The sequence below is a fragment of the Cervus elaphus genome, chromosome X (assembly GCF_910594005.1).
Source record: "Cervus elaphus chromosome X, mCerEla1.1, whole genome shotgun sequence".
NCBI lineage: Eukaryota > Metazoa > Chordata > Mammalia > Artiodactyla > Cervidae > Cervus > Cervus elaphus.
In genome coordinates this window covers 109290485-109317926 of record NC_057848.1, presented here as the reverse complement: position 1 = coordinate 109317926, position 27442 = coordinate 109290485, and the positions used below count along the sequence as shown (strand labels likewise).

Genomic DNA, 27442 nt, shown 5'->3' with positions numbered 1-27442 from the left:
AGACATATTGGAGGAGCTTCACAGGAGGCTGTGCTGTGCTAAATGACCTGTCGTGTCTGACTCTTGGTGACCGCATGGCCTGTAGCCCACAAGGCTCCTCTGTCCATGGGATTTCCCAGGCAAGAATACTGGGGTGGGTTGCCATTTCCTCCTCCAGGCAATCTTCCCAACCCAGGGATCAAACCCGTGTCTCCTGCATTAGCTGGCGGATTCTTTACCACTGAGCCACCTGAGAAACCCTTCACAGGAAGACCTAGTATCATACTGGATAGTGTTTTGGGGGAGTCAAAAGTCATCTGGAGTTTTCTACCCTAGGAGACTAGCATAATAGTGATATCATTGAGAGAACTGGGAGAGGTAAAAGGCTGGAAAGGAGACAAAAAAGGTCAGTTTTGTATTTAAAGCATAAGCTATAAAGATCCTTTATATATATTAGGACTAGAATTCTTAACATGTTTATAGAACTTAGTCCAGTGTTTTGCATAAAGTAGATAACCTCAAAATTTAAGTTAATTGCTAGGAGCAAAATAAAATTAAGGTTTTGAACATTTTCTAAAGAGGTAATAGTTGGAGCCATGAAAGAAATTTATTATGAAGGAGGCAGCCCTAGTGAACACATGCAGGGTGTAAATACAGAAATAACAAGTGTACAAGACTAAGTATACAACCATTAGGAGGATATGAGAAGAAAGAAATATTAGCAGAAAAAGCATAGAAGGAATTCTCAGAACAAAAGCAGAGATAATCAGGAGGCTATAATATATCATGGTGAAAAGAAATGAGTTTCCAGAAATAAGATAGTGGTTAAGAGTGTCAAATAACATCCTTTATTAAACATTTGCTCATAAGTAAGATTAATAGCAATCTTGAAACCAAACAGAACCAAGTTTATACTATACATTTGTAAGCCTAACAAAATACTTCATAAAGAATAAAGTCATCATTTTTTGGCCCAAATCAGACCTTTAATATAAGTTTTTAGATGCTGGGAATAAGAATACATACCTTGAACCACAACATCTGGCTTTGGTACAGTAGAAAACCTACGATTTAGGGGATCAATTTCTCCTGGAGCTAAAAATCCCTAAAGAAAATCCATAAAAAAGACAGATTATTATATCTCCAAAGAAAGCTAATATTGGAGGAGAAACAACATACCTGTGCCAGAACTGTGTACCATAACATGTGAGAGGCAAGTATGGAAAGAAAGCAAATACCTTTACTGTATGAAAATGTTTGAACTCCTGAATTCACATCCAAATTAAATTTTGTCTGGAGTTAATTTCTAGTGGTTGCCACAAATTCTTTTTTGGAAATAGATGGGGTATAAAAGATAAACAGAAAGTTTTCTAGTTATACCTTCATTTTCTCTGCATGCACATGATTATACAATCAGATCACAATGCTTATAATCAATAATTTAAGTCATTAGTCCTGTTGCTTTCACATTTACTCATATGCACGCTATGCTTTCTTTTCAGCAGATATCTTTTGACTTGACCTGAGTCTCTGATGAAATGGGATGAACTCATCCACTTATCCCTTAAGAATACCATTCATCTCCTCATTTTTAAATAGCATTTAATTTATTCTAATTGAATGAGGAAGTCACCAAGATTTTAAACAAATCATTCTGCCCATTATTGCTACATTTATAATAATGTCAACCAAAGATAAACCTTTATGCTGTACATCTGAAACTCATAGTGATCTATGTCAATTATACCTGTAGAAAACAGCTGTAGAAAACAGTTGTAGAAAATAAACAAGTTACTTATAAACAAGTCAAAGGTTCTGGCTTGGAAAGGAAAGCTAAGTCCCACCCCAGATCCTCTAGGACAGTGGTCCCCAACCTTTTTGGTACCAGGGACTGGTTTCATGGAAGACAATTTTTCTACAGACCGGGGTGGGGGCATGGTTTTAGGATGACTCAAACGCATTACATTTATTGGGCCTTCCCTTGTGGCTCAGCTTGTTAAAGAATCTGCCTGCAATGTGGGAAACCTGGGGTTTGATCCCTGGGTTGGGAAGATTCCCCTGGAGAAGGGGAAGGCTACCCACTCCAGTATTCTGTCCTGGAGCAGTCCATGGACTATATAGTCCATGGGGTCACAAAGAGTTGGACACGACTTTCACTTTCACTTATTTCTATTAGTATTACATCAGTTTCACCTCAGATCATCAGGCATTAGATCTTGGAGGTTCAGGATCCCTGCTTTAGGATTATAGCGTTATAATCCTATAATGCCTGGGTTATAGCTTATATGATAACGTATAATGGGGAAGTAGATTTGTCAACAAATCTGGAAAACTCTGAGAAAGGGAAAGCTTCTTATGGCTCAAAATGTCACATATAAGCTGAACATAAAGTAAGAAATTCCTAAGTGCTTCATTGAGAATTGGATCAGCAGAGTTTAATGTAAAGAATTTATAAAGGGCCCCTTATCAACAAACAAACAAACAAAACACTATGATGCTCATAAACACTTGTCATGGTACCTAAAATTACCTCATCAGTTTATTCGATTAAAGAATGAAACATTATGTTGCTTGGAAAAGTGAGCACTTAACTTCATTATAAGTCATTACTGAAAAAAAGTGAAAGTGTTAGTCGCTCAGTCACATTATAAGTCATTACTGAAAAAAAGTGAAAGTGTTAGTCGCTCAGTCACATTGTAAGTCATTACTGAAAAAAAGTGAAAGTGTTAGTCACTCACTCACGTCTGACTTTTTGTGACCCCATGGACTATAGCCCACCAGGCTTCTCTGTCCATGGAATCCTCCAGGCAAGAATACTCGAGTGGGTAGCCATTCCCTTCTCCAGGGGATCTTCGTAACCCAGGGATTGAATCCGGGTCTCCTGCATTGCAGGCAGATTCTTCACCATCTGAGCCACCAGGGATAAATCATTACTATCCAAGCACAATTACATTCACAGTCACCAGACAAGGCACCAGGGGGCGTTTCCAGACCGATCTCAGAGCAACTTCAAGTACAGTACCAGGGTAGAAAGCCCTGGGCAAGCATGAGGGACATGGTTACCAGGGGGAAAGATTTTTGCCAAGGATTGGCCATGTTCCCACTCTAAGGAACTGGAGGAAATTTTGTAATTAAGGCAGAATACAAAAGGCTATTCACAAATATTGTTGTTGTTTCGTTGCTGAGGCGTGTCTGACTCTTTTGCAACCCATGGATTGTAGCCTGCCAGGCTCCTCTGTCCATGGGTTTTCCCAGGCAAGAATACTGGAGTGGGTTGTCATTTCCTTCTCCAGGGGACCTTCCTGACCCAGGAATTGAACCTGGGTCTCCTGCATTGGCAAGCATATTCTTATGACTGAGCCACCAGGGAAACTTGCACTCACAAATGAGCTACTGACAAAATCTGTTTGTTATGGTGACTGAAGCAGAAAAGTAGAAGAGCCTTGAAGTTTCCCCTTACCTCTGCCATCAAGCTTCCTAAAATGTATAGAGACTGTCCCCACATATGAGGCAGTTTGCCCATGGGGACCCGGTCCACAGTGTGAGGATTCTGATATTCTTCATCAACCTAAATTAAAAAAGATAACAAGATAAAGAAAAAGAGGGTTTAAGTTACTAGACAACAAAAAGGGTGAGTCTGGACTGTGATTCATATTCTATAAAACAGTCACATATGCAATACACTACAAAGTCAAGCACTATGATTGCAGTCTAGGACAGTACTTCTCTAACTGTATGCACCACCTGAGGATCTGGTCCAAAGACAGATTCTGACTGAGTAGATGTCAGGGAAGGCCTGAAATCTGCATTTATAACAAGCTCTTAGGTGATGCTGCTGATGTTTCTAGGAGCTTAGTCCATTCAACCCCACTAGCATGGAAGACTGAATCTCTCCCCCAGCTAATGCTCTGCAATGGGAGATGAGGAACAATAGTAATCTCGACTGGCATTTTGAGAAAATAGAGACATACTTCATTTTCCAAGCCTGATCTACTCAATTAATCACAGATGACTATATCACAGCAGAAAATATCAAATACTGAGAGTTCACACAGAACTTCACTCTAGTTCAGCCTACTGATCTCCAAGCCATTCTCAACTTTAAAGTTTGATTTAAAAAAAATTAATCTCTGAATAATTTATTTTATTTTTAAAAATTGAGATATAGCTGACATACAAAAAAGCCATATGTATTTAGCATATGCATCTTGATGAGTTTGAGGGTAAATATACACCCATGAAACTACCATTGAAAGGTTTGGTCTTGCCCTCATCTCACTCAGTAACAGTGCCATAACCAAGCCTGCTTTAAAACTTTATTTTCAAAGGAATAAAATAATATTTTTATTGTCCTATACCTAAAGACAGGCTCTAGAACATTAAAATCAAAAGATTAAAGTTCATTTGAGTCAGACAAGGCAGTCCTTTTGAGGTACTGCTCCTCTTCTCCCAGCTTCATATTAGGGCACTGTCCAGCTCACCTTGTCAGGAGGAACACTGTACAACTCTGGCAGCAGTGGGACTCCATTTTTGCCCTTGATGAGGACTGCTTCAAGAGCCTCTCTGTATTCTTGAACCTGTAGATAAAAGAAAAGGAGAACAAAGTTTATAGAGAATTACCTTTGGGGATCTAGAAAAGGGTTGTAGCAAAAGAAGGTTCTATTGTAAAGGAATGTATTCACCTAGAGAAAGGGAAAAGAAAGGGAAGTAGAATTTACTAAATGCTTATTAGAGGTCAGATATGCTAGGAGTTTTGCATATGTTAGTGTATTTAACTTTAATTACCATCCAGGTGTGTGCAACTAAAGCCTATTTACAGGGAAATTAAGGCTCAAGGAAGTTATGAGCTTGTGGAAGATGACACAGCCAGTGCAAGGTTGAGTTCAGATTTGAGCCCAAGTCAACCCGCCTCCATGGGTCTACTTTTGTCCACTATGTACTAACCTAAGTACAGCTTATTGACTGTTCATGTAACTGCTTTTAAAACTGTATTGTCCCTGCCAAATCAAGTTTCTATTATGATCAAGTTTACATTTTTTGCTTAACAATTTGCTGTAGATTAGTAATACGTAAAAAGTAAAAAAAAAAAAAACAACTATAATTTATGGTGGAAAAAAATATACAGTCAGTTCTGCTGTAATAGTTGTTTTGAAAGCACAAATGTGTTCCAATGCATTTGATATATTAGAGAACGATGTGAGCATAACATAAATTTCATATCTGCTTATGCACAATTTCAACCTGAGAATGCACTCAGCTGAAAGGAGTCTTGTAAGAATACACAAAACACACACATGTACACACCTCAGGAGAGCCATGAAACACAATCCACATGTGGTGTTATAACTTTCCATCCAATTTTAAGTAACTCTCCTTCTACAACTCTCCAGCTGCTCTCTTACAGTCACTTTGGCTGCATGGCTCTGAGCCTTTTCTTCTACTTAATTTCCCCCTCTACTCCCTCCTCGGCCTATTTTTATTCTTCTTCTCTGCTTAATATTCTTTTTTTCCCCTCTTATGCTATCTCTTGGGCTTCCCTCATAGCTCAGTTGGTAAAGAATCCGCCTGCAATGCAGGAGACCCCGGTTCGATTCCTGGGTCAGGAAGATCCCCTGGACAAGGGATAGGCTACCCACTCCAGTATTCTTGGGCTTCCCTTGTGGCTCAGCTGGTAAAGAATCTGCATGCAATGCAGGAAACCTGGGTTTGATCCCTGGGTTGGGAAGATCTCCTGGAGAAGGGAAAGGCTACCCACTCCAGTATTCTAGCCTGGAGAATTCCATGGACTATACAGTCTATGGGGTTGCAGAGTCAGACACAACAGTGCAACTTTCACTTTCATTTTCATGCTATTTCTCTTTTCTTCTCTTCCTCTGGCACATGGAGTGGCAAGCATGGGAGCCCTGTGAGGTGCACATATTCACAAGCAAACTTCAGCTGTTTTTCAAGTACAAAGGCTATATCTTTGTGGTATTTATGTATTTCTTAAACATTTAACATGTATAAAGCTGTGGTACTGCTTTTTCAATTATGAGAAAACCAAGCACTTAATTATATTTGAAATATAAAACAAGTTAATCCAAAATTTTAATAATATTAAATTTAATAAATATTTTAATAGTAGCATATTTTATATGCATGATCTCTAATTTAATATTTCTTTCTTGTTGAACATTTAAATTATCACCAGACTTAATTTGTATGAATGTAATAGTGATGAGCAGAATTGTACATAAATGCTTGCTACTTGCAAAATAATTTTCTCAGAATATAATTTTTGAAAGAGGAATGAATGAATGCTTTAAAGCCACTAATGTCTATTTGTGGTACTGTTTTTATTAGGTTCCTATAATTTTGTATATATTTCTGAGAAACTTTTTAAGTGTTGTTCCCAAACCACATTTTTGCACAAGCCCTATAGTTTTTACTTCTCGAATATGCAGAGCATGGTAATTTTTAGGTAATGTATGTGTCTCATTATAGCCAAACTGACTGTACCTTGTACTTATTACATCTTTACCTGTGGAATTCAAAGAATTTTAGGGCTATACACTTCTTCAATGAAGAGAGAAAAATTATTCTCATCATATGTACAGGCATATCTTGTCTTATTATACTTTATTGTGCTTCACAGATACTGTGTTTTTTTTGTTGTGTTTGTTTTTACAAACTGTAAAACCCTATATTGTGCAAGTCTACTGGTACCATTTTTTCAACAGCATTTGCTCATTTTGTGTCTCTGTGTCATGTTTGTGGGAATTCTCACAGTATCTCAAAGCATGTAAAAGCAAAAGATTATGACTTATGGAAGGCTCAGATGATGCTTATTATTTTTCAGCAATAAACTATTTCTAATTAATAATCAATAAACTATTTCTAATTAAGGTATATACATTGTTTTTTCTTTTAGCCATAAAATGCTATTATACACTTAATAGAATGTAGGATAAACACAACTTTTATAAGTACTGGGAAACAAAAAAATTTCATATTACTTGCTTTATTGAGATATTTGCAATCTTTATGCTGGTCTGAAACTGAACCTGCGAATTTTTGAGGTATGCCTGCACAGAGAAACTAAAGAAGTCAATGACAGTACTTGGGCTACTCAGTGGTCAGTAGCAAAGTTGGTAAAAGAAAAGAATAAAAAAGAATCCAGGTCTTCCAACTCTTTTCTTCCTCCCAAGAGTTTAAACCTAAATGTGCTTTATACTCAGTTGGCACATTTAACAAAACTTTCTTTGAGCAAGCCCAGTTTTTGATGAGTAATTTTGTGGAATTTGAGAAGGACTGAAAAAAATGGTAGAAATCAAAATAGGGTGGTCAAGATAAGGCAGCTATTTCTATTATTGTTTTTCTTGCTCAAAAAATATACTCTATAATTTACTAAAGCTTAGAGAAATAACCCTTTGTGCCCCTGAAACTTCAGTGTAACTCTATTATTTAAACTCACATTGGCAGTTGCAGATTACTATTGGCCAAAACATTCAAATTACACAAAGCTGTATTTTATGTAGCTGAGTAAAATGAATTCCAAATGTGTTGTTTTTACGTCCAAGTTTAGCACACAGCCAATTTGCAGAATGCCTGACATTAAACTTACTCGATTAAACTGTCCAGTCTCACTGCTTTCCCACAATGGTTTCTGCACTACTTTATTTGTGTAGCTAAAAAAGCAACGATGACTGTATTTTGGGGTTTGAGGACAGGGTATAACTGGGTTGTTGTTTTGTTTTGTTTGCTAAAGTCAGAACATCATTTCCAAGATTTATTTTTTATTTTATTTTTTTAGATTTATTTTTTATAAAGACATATAAAGTCAGGAGGTAAATTCGAGTATCTATGTCTGATGACTAAGGCAAATACACAGGACTTGCTATTCTGCTTTCTATATTTACTAAAAGTCAAGTCTGAGTGATAGCAATACCTAAGTCTTCTAACTCTTGTTTTTAAATTAAACACTATTTTGTATTGGGGTATAGCTGGTTAACAATATTGTGATATTTCAGGTGAACAGTGAAAGGACTCAGCCATACATATACATGTATCCATTCTTCCCCAAACTATCTCCCATCCAGGCTTCCACATAACATTGAGCAGATTTCCCTGTGCTATACAGTAGGACCTTGTTGGTTATCCATTTAAAAATGTAGCAGTGTGTTTCTATGTCTTTTAACTCTTTTTGTTGGGGATGGGGATGTAGTCAAAATTTTACCTTTTTCAATTACTTAATTTAATTGGAGGATAATTACTTTACAATATTATGACGGTTTTTGCTATACATCAATGTGAATTTGACACAGATATTTATGTTCCCCCTATCCTGAACTCCCGTCCCACCTCCCTTCCTGCTCTGTCCCTCTGGGTTATCCCAGAGCACTGGCTTTTGGTGTCCTGCTTCATGCACTGAACTTGCACTGTTCATCTGTTTTACATATGGTAGTGTACATGTTTCAGTGCTATTCTCTAACATAGTACCCTCAACTATTAGTCTCTAGGAAAGTGGTACTCAACCTTTTGGGAACCAGGGACCAGTTTTGTGGGAAAGAATTTTTCCACAGACCTAGGGGCATGTGGTGGTTTCATGATGATTCAAGGCATTACATTTGTTGCACACTTTATTTCTAGTATCATTACATCAGCTTTACCTCGGCTCATCAGGCATTGGAGGTCAGGGACCCCTGTGAAGACAACTCTGTGTCCTCCCTATTAGGAAGACTTCCATTTGGGCATAAGGTCAGCACAGTCATTAACTGAAAGAGGAAGACGTAATAACAATCTGCTGAAAAGCTCTTTCCCCAGCGCCATTACCTGTTCTGCATTGCCACTAAAGACCCCATCAAGGATAAAGTATGTCCAGAACAATGGCCATTCACACTCAATGTTTTCAAATAACTTCAGCTCAGCTGGTTCATAGTACAGACGATTGGGATCCTAGTAAAAACAATAAACAAAGTCTGTCTTATTACTCCAAGATCAGACTATATCTTTAGTTCAGAGGTATTACAACACAGCCTTTCATCACTAATAGTTTGTTTCAGAGAAGGCAGCTCACATACACACTCTCCTCCTTTAGCAAATACTGGTAGCTCAGACAGTAGAGTCCGTCTGCAATGCAAGAGACCTGGCTTCAATCCCTGGGTTGGGAAGATCTCCTGGAAAAGGGAATGTCTACCCAATCCAGTATTCTTGCTTGGAGAATTCCATGGACAGAAGAGCCTGGTGGCCTACAGTTTCATGGGGTTACAAAGAGTTGGACACGACTGAGCGACTAATACTTTGTCATATGATTCTAACTAGTAGAACTAGGATAAAAATGATACTACAGGCAGATGTATGAGGAAGTGAGACTAATTTGTAACTAACCTTGAGTTTGATTTTGTACTTGTTAGCTTTGAGGTAGTGGCAGAACATACAAATAAAAATGTTTAGAAGGACAGCAAGAGATGAAGGTTTGGGAATCATCCTTGAAGACTTGACACATGAAACACAAGTTATAGCTGTAGTACCTATATACAATGAACAGGCAACCAAAGAACAGAAACTTGGTAAATCCTGAGTTTGGTGAGGGAGAACAGAAAGAGGAGAAAAATTAGGATGACATTGAGTTGTGGAAATTAAAAGAGGAAAAGAATTTCAAGAAAATGTAGTGGTAGGTAACAGAGATGTCAAACCTATTTTTATTGTATTTTTTTTCAGGGTCTATAGTGAAATCAGTAAAATCTAGTTATATTCCATTATAAAACTATCTATCCATTGTAATTTGGATTATGATTTGAATAAAATTAAATTCATCTAAAAAAAGAGACTAAGGACTAAGAAAATGCTACTAGATTGGTTACTTAGGAGATTATGATGATATTTCAGAGTACAATTTTAATAGATTAGTGGGGGCAGAAGTCAAAAGGCCTAGAGTATCACATGGAAGAGAGGAAGTAAACCAGAAGAGTTTGAGCTCAGTAATTAAAAAAAATTATAATGGCTCTCAACCAGCTGACCTGAGCCTTTAAATAATGTTTACATTGCCAAAGTAGTTAACAATCACTCATTCCCTTTTTAATAATACTTAATTTTCTTCATTGATATTTCCAAGGAAAATTTTTGACAAATGGAACAAAAGAAAGTTAACTTTTCAAGATCAAGTACTGTTTAGAATTAATCAACTGCAAAAGGTAGAAGGGATCCAAAAGGATCTACTGACAGAAAGAGTTTTCCTTTGTAATTATTGAATATTTCAGGGGGAACACTTTGAGACTATGTAAATATTCTGTTTCCGCTAAAATTTTCATCCAGTGATTTAAGCATCCATTAGTAGCTCTTTCCTGAAACTAAACAACTTCAAGAGGTAGAAGGATATATACTTTCCTCTATTTTATTTAATATGGAACAGCTCACAGAGAAAACCTGGCAACTAAACCCCAAAAAGGCAGCAAGCATCAGTCTTTGTTAGCCTATTTAGTAATTATTTGAAGTAATATTGATGAGATACATATTTTCTCTGAATGAAGCTGCAGTTAGTAGTGACTGTTCTATCTTGGACTCATTTTGGGGAAAACAAACCTACCTCTTTAGGAGTTTTATATCCATCTCGTAGAAAGCGACAACAACCATAACGACCCTGGAAATGCAGAGGAAACAAGTAAGAAGCACATACATTGGTACAGCAATGTAATTAATAAGAAATACATCCTCTGCAAAAGCTACATGTGCCAACCTATCAACAACATAGAAATGATACCTAAAAAATAATTTAAAAAAACTCTGATATCAGCCCAGCAACAGAAACCAATTTCAGCAATGTGATTTCAAGTGAGGGCTAAGTTATAGGCTCTTCCCTAAAGCAAAGTTCTTATTTAACTTCTCCATGGCTTTCTACCATCAGATAAGTCTATGACAGCCCAATTATGAACCTATGTGGTTCTGCTCACACAATTCTTATGAGACTACAGTTTTTTTTTTAAAGGAAACACATTTTAAAATTTTTGAGATAATTTGAGACTTACAGAAGAATTCCCAAAACAGTACAGAGTCCCCATATTTCCTTCAGCCACTGTCCCCTAATGTTAATATCTTATATAACCATAGAACATTTTGTTGTTTCTGTTGTTTAGTCACTAAGTCATGTCCCATTCTTTTGTGGCCCACCAGGCTTCTCTGTCCATGGGATTTCCCAGGCAAGAATACTGGAGTGGGTTGCCATTTGCTTCTCCAGGCGATCTTCCTGACCCAGGAATTAAACCTGCATCTCCTGCATTGGCAGGCGTATTCTTTCCCACTGAGTCATCTGGAAAGCCCATAGGACATTCACCAAAACTAAAAAACTAACCTTGGTACAACACTACTAACCAAAGTACATAACTTATTTGGATTTCACCAGGCTTTTCACTAACACTTTTTTTCTGTTCCAGTATCCAGTTTAGAGTTCCACTGCATTTAGCTATCATGTCTCAGTCTCTTCTAATCTGTGACCGTTCTTCAGTCTTTCCTTGTTTTTCATCATCTCAGCATTTTTGAAGAGCATCTGCCAGCTGTTTTGTAGAATGTCCCTGAATTTGGCTTGAGGTACTACATTCTTGGGAAGGACATCACAGAGGTGCTATGCACTTCTCAGTGCACTGTATCAGGGCATGTACATGATATTACTATTACTTATTACTGGTGATGTTAACTCTGACTGCTTGGTTAAATCACTGACACAGGTCATATTCAAGGCCCACAAAGATACTAATTTTGCCTTAAAATTAGAGCCCTAAAGAAAAGAAAGGCACATATGGACATACTTGAAGCTTGGTGATGATTTCCTGTTTTGTGAGCTCCACCAACTGGTTATCCTCTACTGCAAAGGCTGGGAAGGAAATAACTGAAAGTAAACTAGCATCAACTTCTTTAGATGTTGAAGCCCGGGGGAGTATTGAATTAAGGATAGACTGAAAGAAAGGAAAGAAAGGAAGTCAAATGTAGCACATTAGTAAGTGACCTGGGATTATAAAACTAATAGCTTTAATTTCAAAAGATTTATGTTGAAGAAGATAATTTAAATGAAAATCTAAAAATGATTCAATAGTGAGAGCTTAGAAGACAAGCTACTTCTATAAATCATCCCTTGTCTTAATCGTTCTCTCAGTGCTTCCTAATCCTGATTTTTAAGCAGCTGCCAATGGATAAAGAATACTCTAAGCATCATTTTTCCACCCACAATCCTGTTGCTCCATTAACAACTATTTAAGCACAAATATAGCTGCTGGGAAGAAGGATATAGAAAGCTTAGCTCCTATATCCCCCAAATTTATCTTCTCATTTGAAAATTTTTCATTTATTTATTTTTCATTTATTTTTATTAGTTGTAGGCTAATTACTTTACAATATTGTAGTGGTTTTTGCCATACACTGACATAAATAAGCCATGGATTTACATGGGGAGGGAGGTGGGAGGGGGGATTGGGATGGGGAATGCATTTTTAAAATTAGAAAGTAAGATTATATTCACTAGAACACCATGGGGGTCCAATCAGGGTTTGAAGAAGATGGGAAAAGACATACTGTCAGTGACAAGAACCTTTATCTTTCAATACATAAAGTAATCTTAAACAAAACTGAAGATATGCATTTACCATGTAAACAGTCTAATCTCCAAACATCTAACCCTAGTGCCAATGGGGACAAGAGAAATATTCAGAACCACTATCAAGAAGAACACTCAAAATCTATCACCTCTTGTTCTCTCGGTATATTTAGAAAAGGAGATACAATAGAGGATAATTTCATACACTGTGATGGGATTCCTTTATAATGTTGGGTGAGAGAACAGGACTATTATCTCTGTTATAGCTCATGTCACATCAGGTTATCTCTATAGAATGCTTAATAAGACATTTTTGGCACATGATAATAAATCAGATTATGTATTCTCATTCAGTTCTTATTCTAAAGCTCATGCTAAATTTGAGTCTGAGTAAAAATATATTTTTCTACAATATGGTCCATTATCCTCTTACCTGGCAGTGTTGTACTTCATCAGCTAGGACATGGATAACTGATTGAGGCCCACCTTTCACACCAAACAGGTCCAGTTCATCTAATGCTTCCAGGGCTGCCTTTGAGGAACAAAGGAGGAAAGGACAACTTTAGCATTATAAAGACGTATATTTCTTCTCCCTCTATCCTGGTATCATATCAATGCACATGATGTCATTTTAAATATGTTTAGCAGAACAGAAAATATAATGACATTCTTTATTCACAGGGGTCTCTTAGTTTTTTTTTTTTTTTGGTCTCCCAAATTGTCCCAGAGACATTTGAGATGGAGGTTGTAGTCATACTTTCATGATTAAAAACCCTCAACAAATTTAATATAGAAGGAACACATATCAGCATAATAAAGGCCATATACAACAAACCCACAGCTAATTCAATGATGAAAACCAGAAAGTTTTCCTGTAAGATAAAAGCAAGGCAAGGGTGCCCCCTCTCAGCACTCTGAAGTCCTACTTCAACATAGTACTGGAAGGCCTAGCTAAAGCAATTAGCCAAGAAAAAGGAATAAAAGATATCCAAATTAGAAAGGAAGCAACGAAATTGTCATTATTTGTGGATGATATGATCTCATATACAGAAAACCCTAGACTCAACCAAAAATCTATCAGAATTAATCAACAAATTCAGTAAAGTTTCAGGATATAAAACAAAAATACAGAAATCAGTGGTGTTTTCTGTACAGTAATGGCAAAATATCTAAAAAATAAATAGAAGTATCACATTCACAATAGCATCACCAGCAATAAAACACTTAAGAATAGATTTAACCAAAGAGGTGAAAGATCTGTACAATGAAAACTACAATACTTTGATGAAAGAAATTGAAGACAAAAACAAATGGAAAGATATCCCATGTACATGGATCAGAAGAATTAATATTGTTAACCTGTCTATACTACCCAGTCATCTATGGATCCAATGCAATCTGTATAAAAATTCCAATGGCATTTTTCACACACACACACAAAAAACCCTAAAATTTGTAAGGGACTACAAAAGACACCATATAGCCAAAGCAATTATCAAAAAGAAAAACAATGCTGAAGGCATCACATGTCCTGATTTCAAACTATGCTACCAAGCTATAGCAATTAAAACAGTATGATACAGGCATTAAAGTAGACACACAAACCGATAAAACAGAACAGAGAGCCCAGAAATAAATCTCTGTATTTACAGTCAGTTAATATTTTATATGGGAGCCAAGAACACTCAATGAGAAAAGGTTAGTCTCTTCAACAAATGATTTTGGAAAAATTGGATAATCACACACAGAACAATGAAATTGGACCCCTATCTTACACCACACACACAAATTAACTCAAAATGGAATAACATAAGACCTGATAACCATAAAACTCATTCACATTGGTCTTGGCAATGAATTTTTTAGATATGACACCAAAATTATAAGCAACAAAAGCAAAAATCAATACAAGGGACTACCAAACTAAAAAGCTTCTACACAACAAAAGAAACAATCAAAAAGATGAAAAAGAACTGCTAAAGACAGACCCTCTAGTCATCTGTTGCAACCCAAGGTCTGTCCATGTGGCAGGCAATACCTAGGTTTCACTGAGTCAGAGATTTTCATTCTGCTCTTGTGCACTGGCTTTTGGAACTCAAGTAAAGGCCCTTTCATTTTGGGTGAAATTCCTGTTGGTAGATTGGTCTTTGGAGAGAGATCAAGCCCTGAGCCGTCAGAGTGGGAGCACTGACTCGAAGACCCTAGACAACCAGAGAACTAACCCTAGGGAGTATAAAATAGTGAGAACTCACACAAAGAAAACCCCTTGAATACAAGACCCTGCAACATCCAACCACCAGTAGCACACTGTGCAGGACGCCTCATCTAAACCACAAACTAAACAAAAATACAAACCCAATCATCAGGAGACAGGATTACCACCTCACTTAGCCTTGCCCATCAGAGGAAAAACAAACAGAAACTCAGCACAAATCTCACCCTAATCGCAGCTTATACAAACCACTGTACCAACCTTGGGAGGATAGAAACCAAAAGGAAGAAAGAATTTAACCTTGAAGGCTGAGAAAAGGAGACCTCAAACACAATAAGTTTAAAAAAATGAGAAGGCAGATAAATACTACACAAATGAAGGAACAAACCAGAAACACAGAAGTCCAAATAAATGAAGAGGAAATAGGCAAACTACCTGAAGAATAATTCAGAATAATGATAGTAAAGATGATCAAAAACTTTGAAAAGAAAATGGAGAAAATGTAAGAATCAATTAACAAAGACCTAGACAAATTAAAGGATAAAAATGCAGAGACAAACAACACAATTACTGAAATTAAAAATATTCTAGAAGGAACCAATAACAGAATATCTGAAGCAGAAGAATGAATCAGTAAGCTGGAAGATAAAATGGTGGAAATAACTTCTGAAGAGGAGAATAAAGTAAAAAGAATGAAAAGAACTGAGGATAGTCTCAGAGATCTCTGGGACAATATCAAACACACCAACATTCAAATTATACGGGTCCCAGAAGAAGAGAAAAAGAAAAGGTATGAGAAAGTTTTTGAAGAGATTATATTTGAAAATTTCCCCAACATGGAAAAGGAAACAGTGAATCAAGTCCAAGAGGCACAGAGTCCCATACAGGATAAACCCAAGGAGAAACACACCAAGACACATACTAGTCAAACTGACAAAGACTAAACACAAAGAAAGAACATTAAAAGTGCTCGGGCCTGGTGCACTGGGAAGACCCAGAGGAATCGGGTGGAGAGGGAGGTGGGAGGGGGGATCGGGATGGGGAATACGTGTAAATCTATGGCTGATTCATATCAATGTATGACAAAACCCACTGAAATGTTGTGAAGCAATTAGCCTCCAACTAATTAAAAAAAAAAAAAAAGAAGGGAGCTGGAGGAATCAACCTTTTTGACTTTAGATTACACTGCAAAGCTACAGTCATCAAGACAGTATGGTACTGGGCCAAAAACAGAAATATAGACCAATGAAACAAGATAGAAAGCCCAGAAATAAACCTGTGCACCAATGGGTAACTTATTTTTGACAAAGGAGGCAAGAATATACAATGGGGCAAAGACAGCTTCCCAGTTCAAAAGCACCATAGCATCTAATCCATTTTCCCCAGTTAGGTTACTTACATTAATTATTAATAACTAAACAGATTATAATATTTGGGCTATATGGCCATGACATAGGAGGAGGGAACTAACTCAACATAAAAGAAAGAAAAAAAGACCACGTTCCACACATGTATGAGTTATGTTCTTCTCCCCCTGCTCTGCTTGTGGGGGACTAGTGGAAAGAAAGGTTGATCTGCTGAATCCCTGACTCAGGAGAAATGAAACATAGACACTCAGTCCCCCAACAGCCAGTAAGGCTTGCTCTCTGGCTCTGTTTCCGGATTGGTTGTTGGGTGGGATGGGCTCTGTGAGAGTGACATGCCCTTCCAGTGAACATGCAGAGTCTAGCAGAGAACCTAACTCATTGTCTGTAGAAGGTTTTTGTTGATGAGCAGTGTTTCTTGTCTAGAAAACCAAACATGAGAGGAGCATTGAAACATGTATATTATCATATGTGAAGCAGATCGCCAGTCCAGTTTCGATGCATGAGACAGGGTGCTCAGGGCTGGTGCACTGAGATGACCCTGAGGGATGGGGTGGGGAGGGAGGTGGGAGGGGGGTTCAGGATGGGGGACACATGTACACCCATGGCTGACTCATGTCAATTATGGCAAAAATCACTTTTATATAAAAAAAAAAAGCAGCAAGGGAGAAGCAATAAGTAACATACAAGGGAACCCGCATATACTTAACAGTTGATATTTCAGCAGAAACTCTGCAGGCCAGAAGGGAATGGCAGGATATATTTAAAGTACTGAAAGGGAAAAAAATCTACAACCAAGGTTACAGTACCTAGCAAGGACCTCATTCAAAATTGATGGAGAAATAAAAAGCTTTTCAGACAAGCAAAAATTAAGAGAATTCAGTACCACCAAACCAGCTTTACAACAAATGTTAAAGGGACTTATATAGTCAAGAAATACCAGAGAAGGAAAAAGATCTACAAAATCAACCCTGAACAATAAAAAAAATGGCAATAGGAACATATATATCAATAATTACTTTAAATGTAAATGGATTAAATGCCCCAACCAAAAGACACAGACTGGCTGAATGGATACAAAAACAAGACCCATATATATGCTGTCTACAAGAAACCCACTTCAGACCTAAAAACACATATAGACTGAAAGTGAGAGGATGGAAAAATATGCATGCAAATTGGAAGCAAAAGAAATCTGGAGTAGCAATCATCATATCAGACAAAATAGACCTTAAAATAAAGAGGATTACAAGAGATAAGGAAGGACACTACATAATGATTAAGGGATCAATCCAAGAGGAAGACATAACAATTGTAAATATCTATGCACCCAACATAGGAGCACCTCAATACATAAGACAAATACTAACAGACATCAAAGGAGAAACTGACAGTAACATAATAACAGTAGGAAGCTTTAACACCCTACTCACATGAATGGACAGTTCATCAAACAGAAAATTAATAAGGAAACACAAGTCTTAAATGATACATCAGATGAGATGGATCTCATTGATAACTTCAGGATGTTCCATCCAAATGCAAAAGAATATACCTTCTTCTCAAGTGCACATGGGACATTCACCAGGATAGACAACATCTTGAGTCACAAACCAAACCTCAGTAAATTTAAGAAAATTGAAATCATATCAAGCATCTTCTCTGACCACAATGCTATGAGACCAGACATCAATTACAAGAAAAAAACTGTAAGAAACACAAACACATGGAGATTAAACATGTTTCTAAATAACCAACAGGTTACTGAAGAAATCAAAAGGGAAATAAAAAAATTTCTAGAAACAAATGACAATGAAAACACGACAACTCAAAACCTATAGGATACACCAAAAGTGGTTCTAAGACGGAATTTAATAGCAATACAACCCTACCACAAGAAACAAGAAAAACACTGAACAGACAACTTAACTTTATACCTAAAGCAACTGGGAAAAGATGAACAAAAAAATGCCCAAAATTAGTAGAAGGAAAGAAATCATAAAGATCCAAGCAGAAATAAATGAAAAAGAAATGAAAGAAAGAATAGTAAAGATTAATAAAACTAAAAGCTGGTTCTTTGAGAAGATAAACAAAATTGACAAGCCTTTAGCCAGACTCATCAGAAAAAAGAAGAATCAAATCAACAAAATTAGAAATGAAAAAGGAGAGGTTACAACAGACAATGCAGAATTATAAAGGATTATCAGAGACTATTATGAACTATATAGCAATAAAATGGATAACCTGGAAGAAATGGACAGATTCTTAGAAAAATTCAATCTACCAAGACTGAACCAGGATGAAATAGAAATTATGAAGAACCCAATTACAAGTACTGAAATTGAAGCTGTGATAAAATAAAAATCTCCCAAAAAACAAAAGCCCAGAACCAGATGGCCTCACAGGAGAATTCTATCAAACATCTAGAGAACAGCTAATGCCTATCCTTCTAAAACTCTTTCAGAAAATTGCAGTTCAGTTCAGTTCAGTTCAGTTGCTCAGTCGTGTCATACTCTTTGCGATCCCATGAATCGTAGCACACCAGGCTGCCCTGTCCATCACCAACTCCCAGAGTTCATCCAAACTCATGTCCATTGAGTCGGTGATGCCATCCAACCATCTCATCCTCTGATGTCCCCTTTTCCTCCTGCCCTCAATCTTTCCCAGCATCAGGGTCTTTTCAAATGAGTCAGCTCTTTACATCAGGTGGCCAAAGTATTGGAGTTTCAGCTTCAACATCAGTCTTTCCAATGAACACTCAGGACTGATTTTCTTTAGGATGGACTGGTTGGATCTCCTTGCAGTCCAAGGGATTCTCAAGAGTCTTCTCCAACACCACAGTTCAAAGGCATCAATTCTTTGGTGCTCAGCTTTCTTTATAGTCCAACTCTCACATCCATACATGACTAATGGAAAAACCATAGCCTTGACTAGATGGACCTTTGTTGACAAAGTAATGTCTCTGCTTTATAATATGCTGTCTAGGTTGGTCAGAACTTTCCTTCCAAGGAGTAAGCGTCTTTTAATTTCATGGCTGTGGTCATCATCTGCAGTGATTTTGGAGCCCCCCAAAATAAAGTCTCTCACTGTTTCCACTGTTTCCCCATCTATTTCCCATGAAGTGATGGGACCAGATGTCATGATCTTAGTTTTCTGAATGTTGAGCTTTAAGCCAACTTTTTCACTCTCCTCTTTCACTTTCATCAAGAGGCTCTTTAGTTCTTCTTCACTTTCTGCCATAAGGGTGGTATCACCTGCATATCTCAGGTTATTGATATTTCTCCCGGCAATCTTGATTCCAGCTTGTGCTTCATCCAGCCCAGCGTTTCTCATGATGTACTCTGCATATAAGTTAAATAAGCAGGGTGACAATATACAGCCGTGACATACTCCTTTTCCTATTTGGAACCAGTCTACTGTTCCATGTCCAGTTCTAACTGTTGGTTCCTGACCTGCACACAGGTTTCTCAAGAGGCAGGTCAGGTGGTCTGGTATTCCCATCTCTTGTAGAATTTTCCACAGTTTATTGTGATCCACACTGTCAAAGGCTTTGGCATAGTCAATAATGCAGAAATAGATGTTTTTCTGGAACTTTCTTGCTTTTTTGATGATCCAGCAGATATTGGCAATTTGATCTCTGGTTCCTCTGTGTTTTCTAAAACCAGCTTGAACATCTGTAAGTTCACAGTTCACATATTGGTGAAGCCTGGCTTGGAGAATTTTGAGCATTACCTTATTAGCGTGTGAGATGAGTGCAATTGTAGAGGAAGGGACAATTCCAAACTCATTCTACGAGGCCACCATCACCGTGATACCAAGACCAGACAAAGACAATGCAAAAAAAGAAAACTACAGGCCAATATCTGTGATGAATATTGATGCAAAAATCCTCAACAAAATTTTAGCAAACAGAATTCAGCAACACATCAAAAAGCCCATACATCATGATCAAGTTGGTTTTATTCCAGGAATGCAAGGATTTTTCAATATATGCAAATCAATCAGTGTGATACACTATATTAACAAATTGAAAGATAAAAACCATATGATAATCTCAATAGATGAAGAAAAAAGCCTGTGACAAAATTCAGCACCCATTTATGATCAAAACTCTTCAAAAAATGGGCATAGAAGGAACCTACCTCAACATAGTATAGGCCATATATGCTAAGCCTACAGCAAACATTATTCTCAATGGTGAAAACTGAAAGCATTCTCCCTAAGATCAGGAACAAGACAAGGGTGTCCACTTTCACCACTATTATTCAACATAGCTCTGGAAGTCCTAGCTACACCAATCAAAGAAAAAAAATAAAAGGAATCCAGATCAGAAAAGAAATAAAGCTCTCACTGTTTGCAGATGACATAATACTGTACATAGAAAACCCTAAAGATAATATCAGAAAATTACTAGAGCTAATCAGTGAATTTAGCAAAGTTGCAGGATACAAAATCAATACACAGAAATCACTTGAATTTCTATATACTAACAATGAAAAACCAGAAACAGAAATTAAGGAATCAATCCCATTCACCACTGCAACAAAAAGAATTAAATATCTAGGAACACACTTGCCTAATGAGACAAAAGAACTGTACACAGAAAATTATAAGACACTAATGAAAGAAATCAAAGATGACATAAACAGATGGAGAGATATTCCATGTTCCTGGATAGGAAGAATCAATAATGTGAAAATGACTATACTACCAAATGCAATCTACAGATTCAATGTGATCCCTATCAAATTACCAATGGCATTTTTCACAGAACTAGAACAAAACATTTCACAATTCATATGGAAACACAAAAGACCCCGAAGAGCCAAAGAAGTCTTGAGAAAGAAGAATGAAGCTAGAGGAATCAACCTTCCTGACCTCAGATTATACTACAAAGCTACGGTCATCAAGACAGTATGGTACTGGCACAAAAACAGAAACATAGATCAATGGAACAAGATAGAAAGCCCAGAAATAAACCCATGCACCCTGCACCTATGGGTACCTTATTTGTGACAAAGGATCCAAGAATATGCAGTGGGGCAGAGACAGCCTCTTCAATCAATGGTGCTGGGAAAACTGTACAGCTACATGTAAAAGAATGAAGTCAGAACACTTCCTAACACCATACACAAAGATGAACTCAAAATGGATTAAAGGCCTAAATATAAGACCAGAAACTATAAAACTCTTAGAGGAAAACATAGGGAGAACCCTCAAGGACATAAATCAAAGCAAGATTCTCTATGACCCACTTCCTAGAGTAATGGAAATAAAACCAAAAGTAAACAAGTGGGACCTGATTAAAGTTAAAAGCTTATGCATAGTAAAGGAAACTGTAAGCAAGATGAAAAGACAACCCTCAGAATGGGAGAGAATAATAGCAAATGAAACAATTGACAAAGGATTAATTTCCAAAATATACAAGCAGTTCATATAACTCAATGCCAGAAAAACAAACAGCCCCAAAAAATGGAAAAAAGATCTAAACAGACATTTCTCCAAAGAAGGCACACAGATGGCTTACAAACACATGACAAGATGCGCAACATCACTCATTATTAGAGAAATGCAAATCAAAACTACAATGAGCTATCACCTCACACCGGTCAGAATGGACATCATCTAAAAGTCTACAAACAATAAATGCTGGACAACGTGTGGAGAAAATGGAATGCTCCTGCACTCTTGGTGGGAATGTAAATTGATACAGCCACTGTGGAAGATGGTATGGAGATTCTTTTAGAAAAACTAGGAATAAAACCACCATATGACCTAGCAATCCCACTCCTAGGCATATACCCTGAGGAGACCAAAATTGAAAGACACATGTATCCTATTGTTCACTGAAGCACCATTTACAATAGCTAGCACACAGAAGCAACCTAGATGTCCATCGACAGATGAATGGATAAAGAAGTTGTGGTACATATACACACTGGAATATTACTCAGCCATAAAAAGAAATGCATTTGAGTCAGTTCTGATGAGGTGGATGAACCTAGAACCTATTATACAGAGTGAAGTGATTCAGAAAGAGAAAGATAAATACCATATTCTAATGCATATATATGGAATCTAGCAAAATGGTACTGAAGAATTTATTCCCAGGGCAGCAATGGAAAAACAGACATAGAGAACAGACTTATGGACATGGGGAGAGGGGAAGAAAGGGTGAGATGTATGGAAAGAGTAACATGGAAACTTACATTACCATATGTAAAATAGATATCCAACAGGGAATTTGCTGTATGGCTCAGGAAACTCAAACAGGGGCTCTGTATCAATCTAGAGGGGTGGGATTGGGTGGGAGATGGGAGGGAGGTTCAAAAGATAGGGGATATATGTATACCTATGGCTGATTCATGTTGAGGTTTGACAGGAAAAAAAGAAAATTCTGTAATTATTCTTCAATAAAAAATAAATTAAAAAAAGAAAAGGAAAAACAAAAGATATAAAGCAGCCCACAGCATGGGAGAGACTTATTGTGAAACACATATCTAATAAGAAGTCTATATAAAAAATTTATAAAGAACTCATACAATTCAATAACAAAAAAAAACAAATAATTCAATTAAAAATGGGCAAAGGAATTGACTACACAGTTTTTCCAAAGAGAACACAGAAATGGCCAGCAGGAACATGAAAAGATGCTCAACATCACTAATCAAAAGGGAAATGCAAGTCAAAACCACAATCACCTCACATCTTTCAGAATGGTTATCATAGAAAAGATAAGTATTGGTGAAGATGTGGATAAAAGAGAGCCTTGTACACACTTGATAGGAATGCAAGTTGTTTCAGCACTATGGAAAATAATAACTATGGATGTTACTCAAAAAATAAAAAATAGAACTCCCATATGATCCAGCAATTTCTCTGTTGGGTATATATCCAAGGGAAATAAAAACAGGATATCAAAAAATATGCACTCCTGTTTACTGCAGCATCATCGACGATACAGAGAAATAATTTGTGTCCATCAACAGATGGGTGGATAAAGAAGATGTGAAGTATATGTGTGCTCACCTGCCTCTGTGTGTGTGTGTGTGATGGATTATCATTCAGCCATAAGAAAGAAGGAAATCCTACCACTTATGACAACTTGGATATACCTTGAGGGCTTTATACTAAATGAGATGTCAGGCAAATATTATATCACTTATGTGTGGAACCTAAAAAAAGTTAAACTCATAAAAACAGAGTAGAATGAGTTATCATTTAAGCATTAATTCCCTGTAATAGAATCTCTGGGTCAAAGGGTATAAACAATTTTTAAGACATAATGCTACATTCCCTTCCATGCAGTTTGTACTAATATAACTAACACCAGCTGTGTACTAACTTCTTTAATGCAAACCAAGTATTACCTTTGAAATTTTTCCTAATTTGATAGAAAAATGGTGAGTCAGTTGCATTAATTTGCTAACAAAGTTGAATATTCTTTCAAATATTTATTAGTTATTTGTAGCTCCTCAATTATGAGACAGAACTGACTTAATCTTTGGGATACAGGTAATTCTGGAAAGCTTCCTTTGAGAAATCATGTCTAACTGACACCTAATGGGTTGTGCAGATATCATCCAGGAACAAAATACTTAACAATTACAAGGGGAAGATAGCAAATTTACAGCGGAGAAATATGGCAGATACCACCTTAATGAAGTCATCAAACTTAACATAAACAGTAATGAGATAAATCCACAGCTGTACTTCCTGATGATGTACTGAGGACGTGTCATTATCTCTGTGGTATTATTGTCAAAAATGCATATCTTGAATCAAACCATGAGGAAATATCACACAAAATCAAACTGAAGGACATCCTATAAAACAACTGGCCTATAATCTTTAAAAATGCCAAGATCATAAAAGGTAAGTCAAGTCTGAAGTATTATTCCAAGTTAAAGAAATCCAAAGAGATATTTGCTATAGGGTTATCGTTACCATCTTTCTAAATTCCATATATATGTGTTAGTATGCTGTAATGTTCTTTATCTTTCTGGCTTACTTCACTCTGTATAATGGGCTCCAGTTTCATCCATCTCATTAGAACTGATTCAAATGAATTCTTTTTAATGGCTGAGTAATATTCCATGGTGTATATGTACCACAGCTTCCTTATCCATTCATCTGCTAAATGTAACATGTTACCCTGGATTGGATTCTAAATCATAAGGGTTTTTGTTTGTTTTTTTATTTTGGCTGTAAATTATATTATTGGAACAATTAAAGAAATTTGAATGGGATCTTTGGATTATGAGGTAGTATGATGCCAGTGTTCATTTCCTGATTTTGATGATTGGACCATGGTGATGGGACTGTCTTTGAGGAAATTTATACTGAAATATTTAGGAGGCATGAAACATCATGTCTGCAATTTACTCTCAACTGGTTCAGGAAAAAATTATGTGTATGTGTAAACAGAAAGAACAAAGAAATGTTAACAAGTAGGGAACTTGAATGAAGGGCATATGGGAATTCTTTGCACAGTCCTTACAAGTTTCCCAAAGTCTGAAATGATTTCAAAATAAAATGTAGAAAAATGTTTCAGTGGTTAAAATTTTTTAAATCAAATTACTCATAAATATTGATAATATTCAGAGTTAGTGAGGGTTTGAGGAAAATGATACAGATGGCACATGATGGCATATATCCATCATATGAAGTTGCTTAGTCATGTCCAACTCTTTGTGATGCTATGGACTGTAGCCTACCACACTCCTCCGTCCATGGAATTTTCCAGGCAAGATTACTGGAGTGGGTTGCCATTTCCTTCTCCAGGAGATGTTTCCTACCCAGGGATCAAACCCAGGTCTCCTGCATTGCAGGCAGATGCTTTACTGTCTGAGCCACCACAGAAGCCCATATCCATCATATATGAATGGGGAAAATGTAAACTGGTGGAAATTGTTTTGGAGGGTAGTTTTAAAGTGTACATCCCTTAACCCAGTGGTTTCACTTTTAGGAATCTATCCTACAAAAATATTCATGCAGGTTCACCAGGATGTATGTACAAAGATCCTCAGTAAAGCATTATCATCAACAGAGTAATTATTAAATTTGTGTGGCAACTGAAAACATTGAATTAGACTATCTGTATGAAAGAAGACGTTTGGTTATGTTGTTCAGTAAAATTTGAGGCTGCTGTATTTAAAACATCATAGAGGTAAATTAGAATATGATTTAATTTTTAAAAATAAGCTCAATATCTGTATCATTTTGGTAATCAAAAATACATTAAAAAGAAAAACATTTACCCAGGGAATGCATATTTTATAAGGACAAAATTATATATAAATTTATTAAACCACATTAATTATATAGTTTAAATTTTCTATAATCTTATTTTTGGTTTTATTTTATCTGTCATTGCCTCTTAGGGTTAAGCTGTCCCCTTATAACTGTTTCTATTTTGCCTTGTATTTTTAATACATTTTGCTCTGTATTAATTGAAACTACATTCCAGGCCAGACTTTCTCATTCTATCTTGACCCCCTTTGTCCCCTTTGTTCCATGTAATACTTTTGGCTTTAAATTGTACTTCATTTGAATTCATAGTCACCTGTACTCTTTTTTGTTTATTTTGGCCAGACTTTGTCCATCTTTCTGATTTAAATCTTTCTGTGGCAATTTGCTGTCTTAGAGCTTTTAGAAGTGGTATAGGTATAGACTGAATTTCCTTTCTTTGTTTTTTAAATAAACCTATGTCTTTGCTTTTAGGTAGGAGAAACAAATTAAGTCATGTATATTTATCATTATAATGGATATGTTTGATCTTATTCCTGCTATCCAGTTTTATGCCTTCTTGCTGCTTTCAGAGATAAAAGCTAAAATTAAGGCAGTAGCAGTAGGAAGGATAAGATGAAGCCAAGTGGAAGATAGTAATAATGATGAAGATAACAGTATAGGGGATTCAGGAGAGTGAGTGGGGTGGAGAATTGAGAGATGGTTTCCTGATATCAAGCTTTGTCAACTTGGTGTGTGGAAGGGAAAATAAGCCTCCTTTTGTTCGTTTTTGTTGTGGTAGAGGTGATTTTAGTTTAAGACATGTTTTCTGAGATCCTTGTGGGATATGTAAATAGAGATATGCTACAAAAGCAGTTGTACATACAAATCTAGAGCTTATGAAAGAAGTCTTTACCTACATGCCCATAATTATATGGGAGACTCTGGACACTGCCCATGGTTTAAAAGATCAATTAATTTGATGATGGTCCACATTCGTGTTAAGGCTTTATGGCGAAAGTGTATGAAACTTATCCCACATTTGGTAAAAGCAGAGTGAGGAAAATTACCTTTGCCATTCCAACTGAACTGGCATTCAATTCTGAGATTCCTTGATTGGTCTTGTCTCCACGTTCCCATATCCCAAAGTCCTGGCATAAAATAACCAACACACCATTAGCAAGTCACCACTACTAAATGCTTACTAGATATACAACCCTTGAATAAAAGGCATAAATATTAGCTAACTTGCCATACATACGTTTGCCCACAATGTTTATTAAGGAGAGGCCAAGGAGTTGAGTTCCCCCTATAACTATTTCCCCACTAGCTTTCAATTCTCTTGGGGACTCCAAGAAATTAGAAGATACGTTGATGGCTAAGAACTGTAACTTAGTTCATCTAAAGAGGTCCTTATCAAAATTTTTCATCAAAGCGGATATCTAGGGGGTCTAAGAAACAGAGCCTAAACATCAACTCAAATATTTTATCTTAAATATCCATTCTAATTTTATTCTCTATTGGCAATGACAATGTACCAAGAACTTACTTATGCACTTTACATTATTATCATCCTTAATCCTTACATTTTATAGATGAAACTGAGGTGCAAAGAGAGGTTAAGCAACTCACCCAAGGTCACATAGTTAATGAATGACAGGGCTAAAATTAGAGTCCAAGTTCTCCAAAGCCTACATTCTTAACCATAGTGCTATACAGCTCCTCGATAATACAAAGATAACATTTAAAATTACTTTTTAAAACTTGTTCATTTCTAAATAATATTAGATTAACAGAGAAGTTTCAAGAATAGCAGTGAGTTCCTATACACTTTTCACTCAGCTTCCCTTAATGTTAACACTTGACACAGCCATAGTACAATTGTCAAAGTGAAATTTACATGAGTAAAATATTAGTAACCGAATTATGGACTTTCATAGGATTTCACTAGTTTTTCCACTGAGAGCCTTTCTATATTCCAGGATGCAATCCAGAATACCATGCTGCATTTGTCGTGCCTCCTTAAATCTCTTCCAGTTACAGTTTCTCAAGCCTTGTCTTTTATACCTTGACACTTCTGAAGATTAATGGTCATAT

At 36.6% G+C, this 27442-nt stretch overlaps 1 protein-coding gene across 5 annotated transcripts in view; it reads right to left on the bottom strand.

The window, feature by feature from the left end:
• PHKA1 (phosphorylase kinase regulatory subunit alpha 1) overlaps positions 1-27442 on the bottom strand; it is a 185834-nt gene that overhangs the window by 133409 nt on the left and 24983 nt on the right. For all 5 annotated transcript variants that reach the window (XM_043895553.1, XM_043895554.1, XM_043895555.1 and 2 more), the window contains exons 6-13: positions 26416-26496; positions 12975-13073; positions 11760-11906; positions 10544-10597; positions 8791-8913; positions 4461-4556; positions 3440-3547; positions 1006-1084 (exon numbers count right to left, since the gene is read on the bottom strand). In XM_043895553.1, the coding sequence (XP_043751488.1) occupies positions 1006-1084; positions 3440-3547; positions 4461-4556; positions 8791-8913; positions 10544-10597; positions 11760-11906; positions 12975-13073; positions 26416-26496 (787 nt within the window). The remainder of the gene's footprint in view (positions 1-1005; positions 1085-3439; positions 3548-4460; positions 4557-8790; positions 8914-10543; positions 10598-11759; positions 11907-12974; positions 13074-26415; positions 26497-27442) is intronic.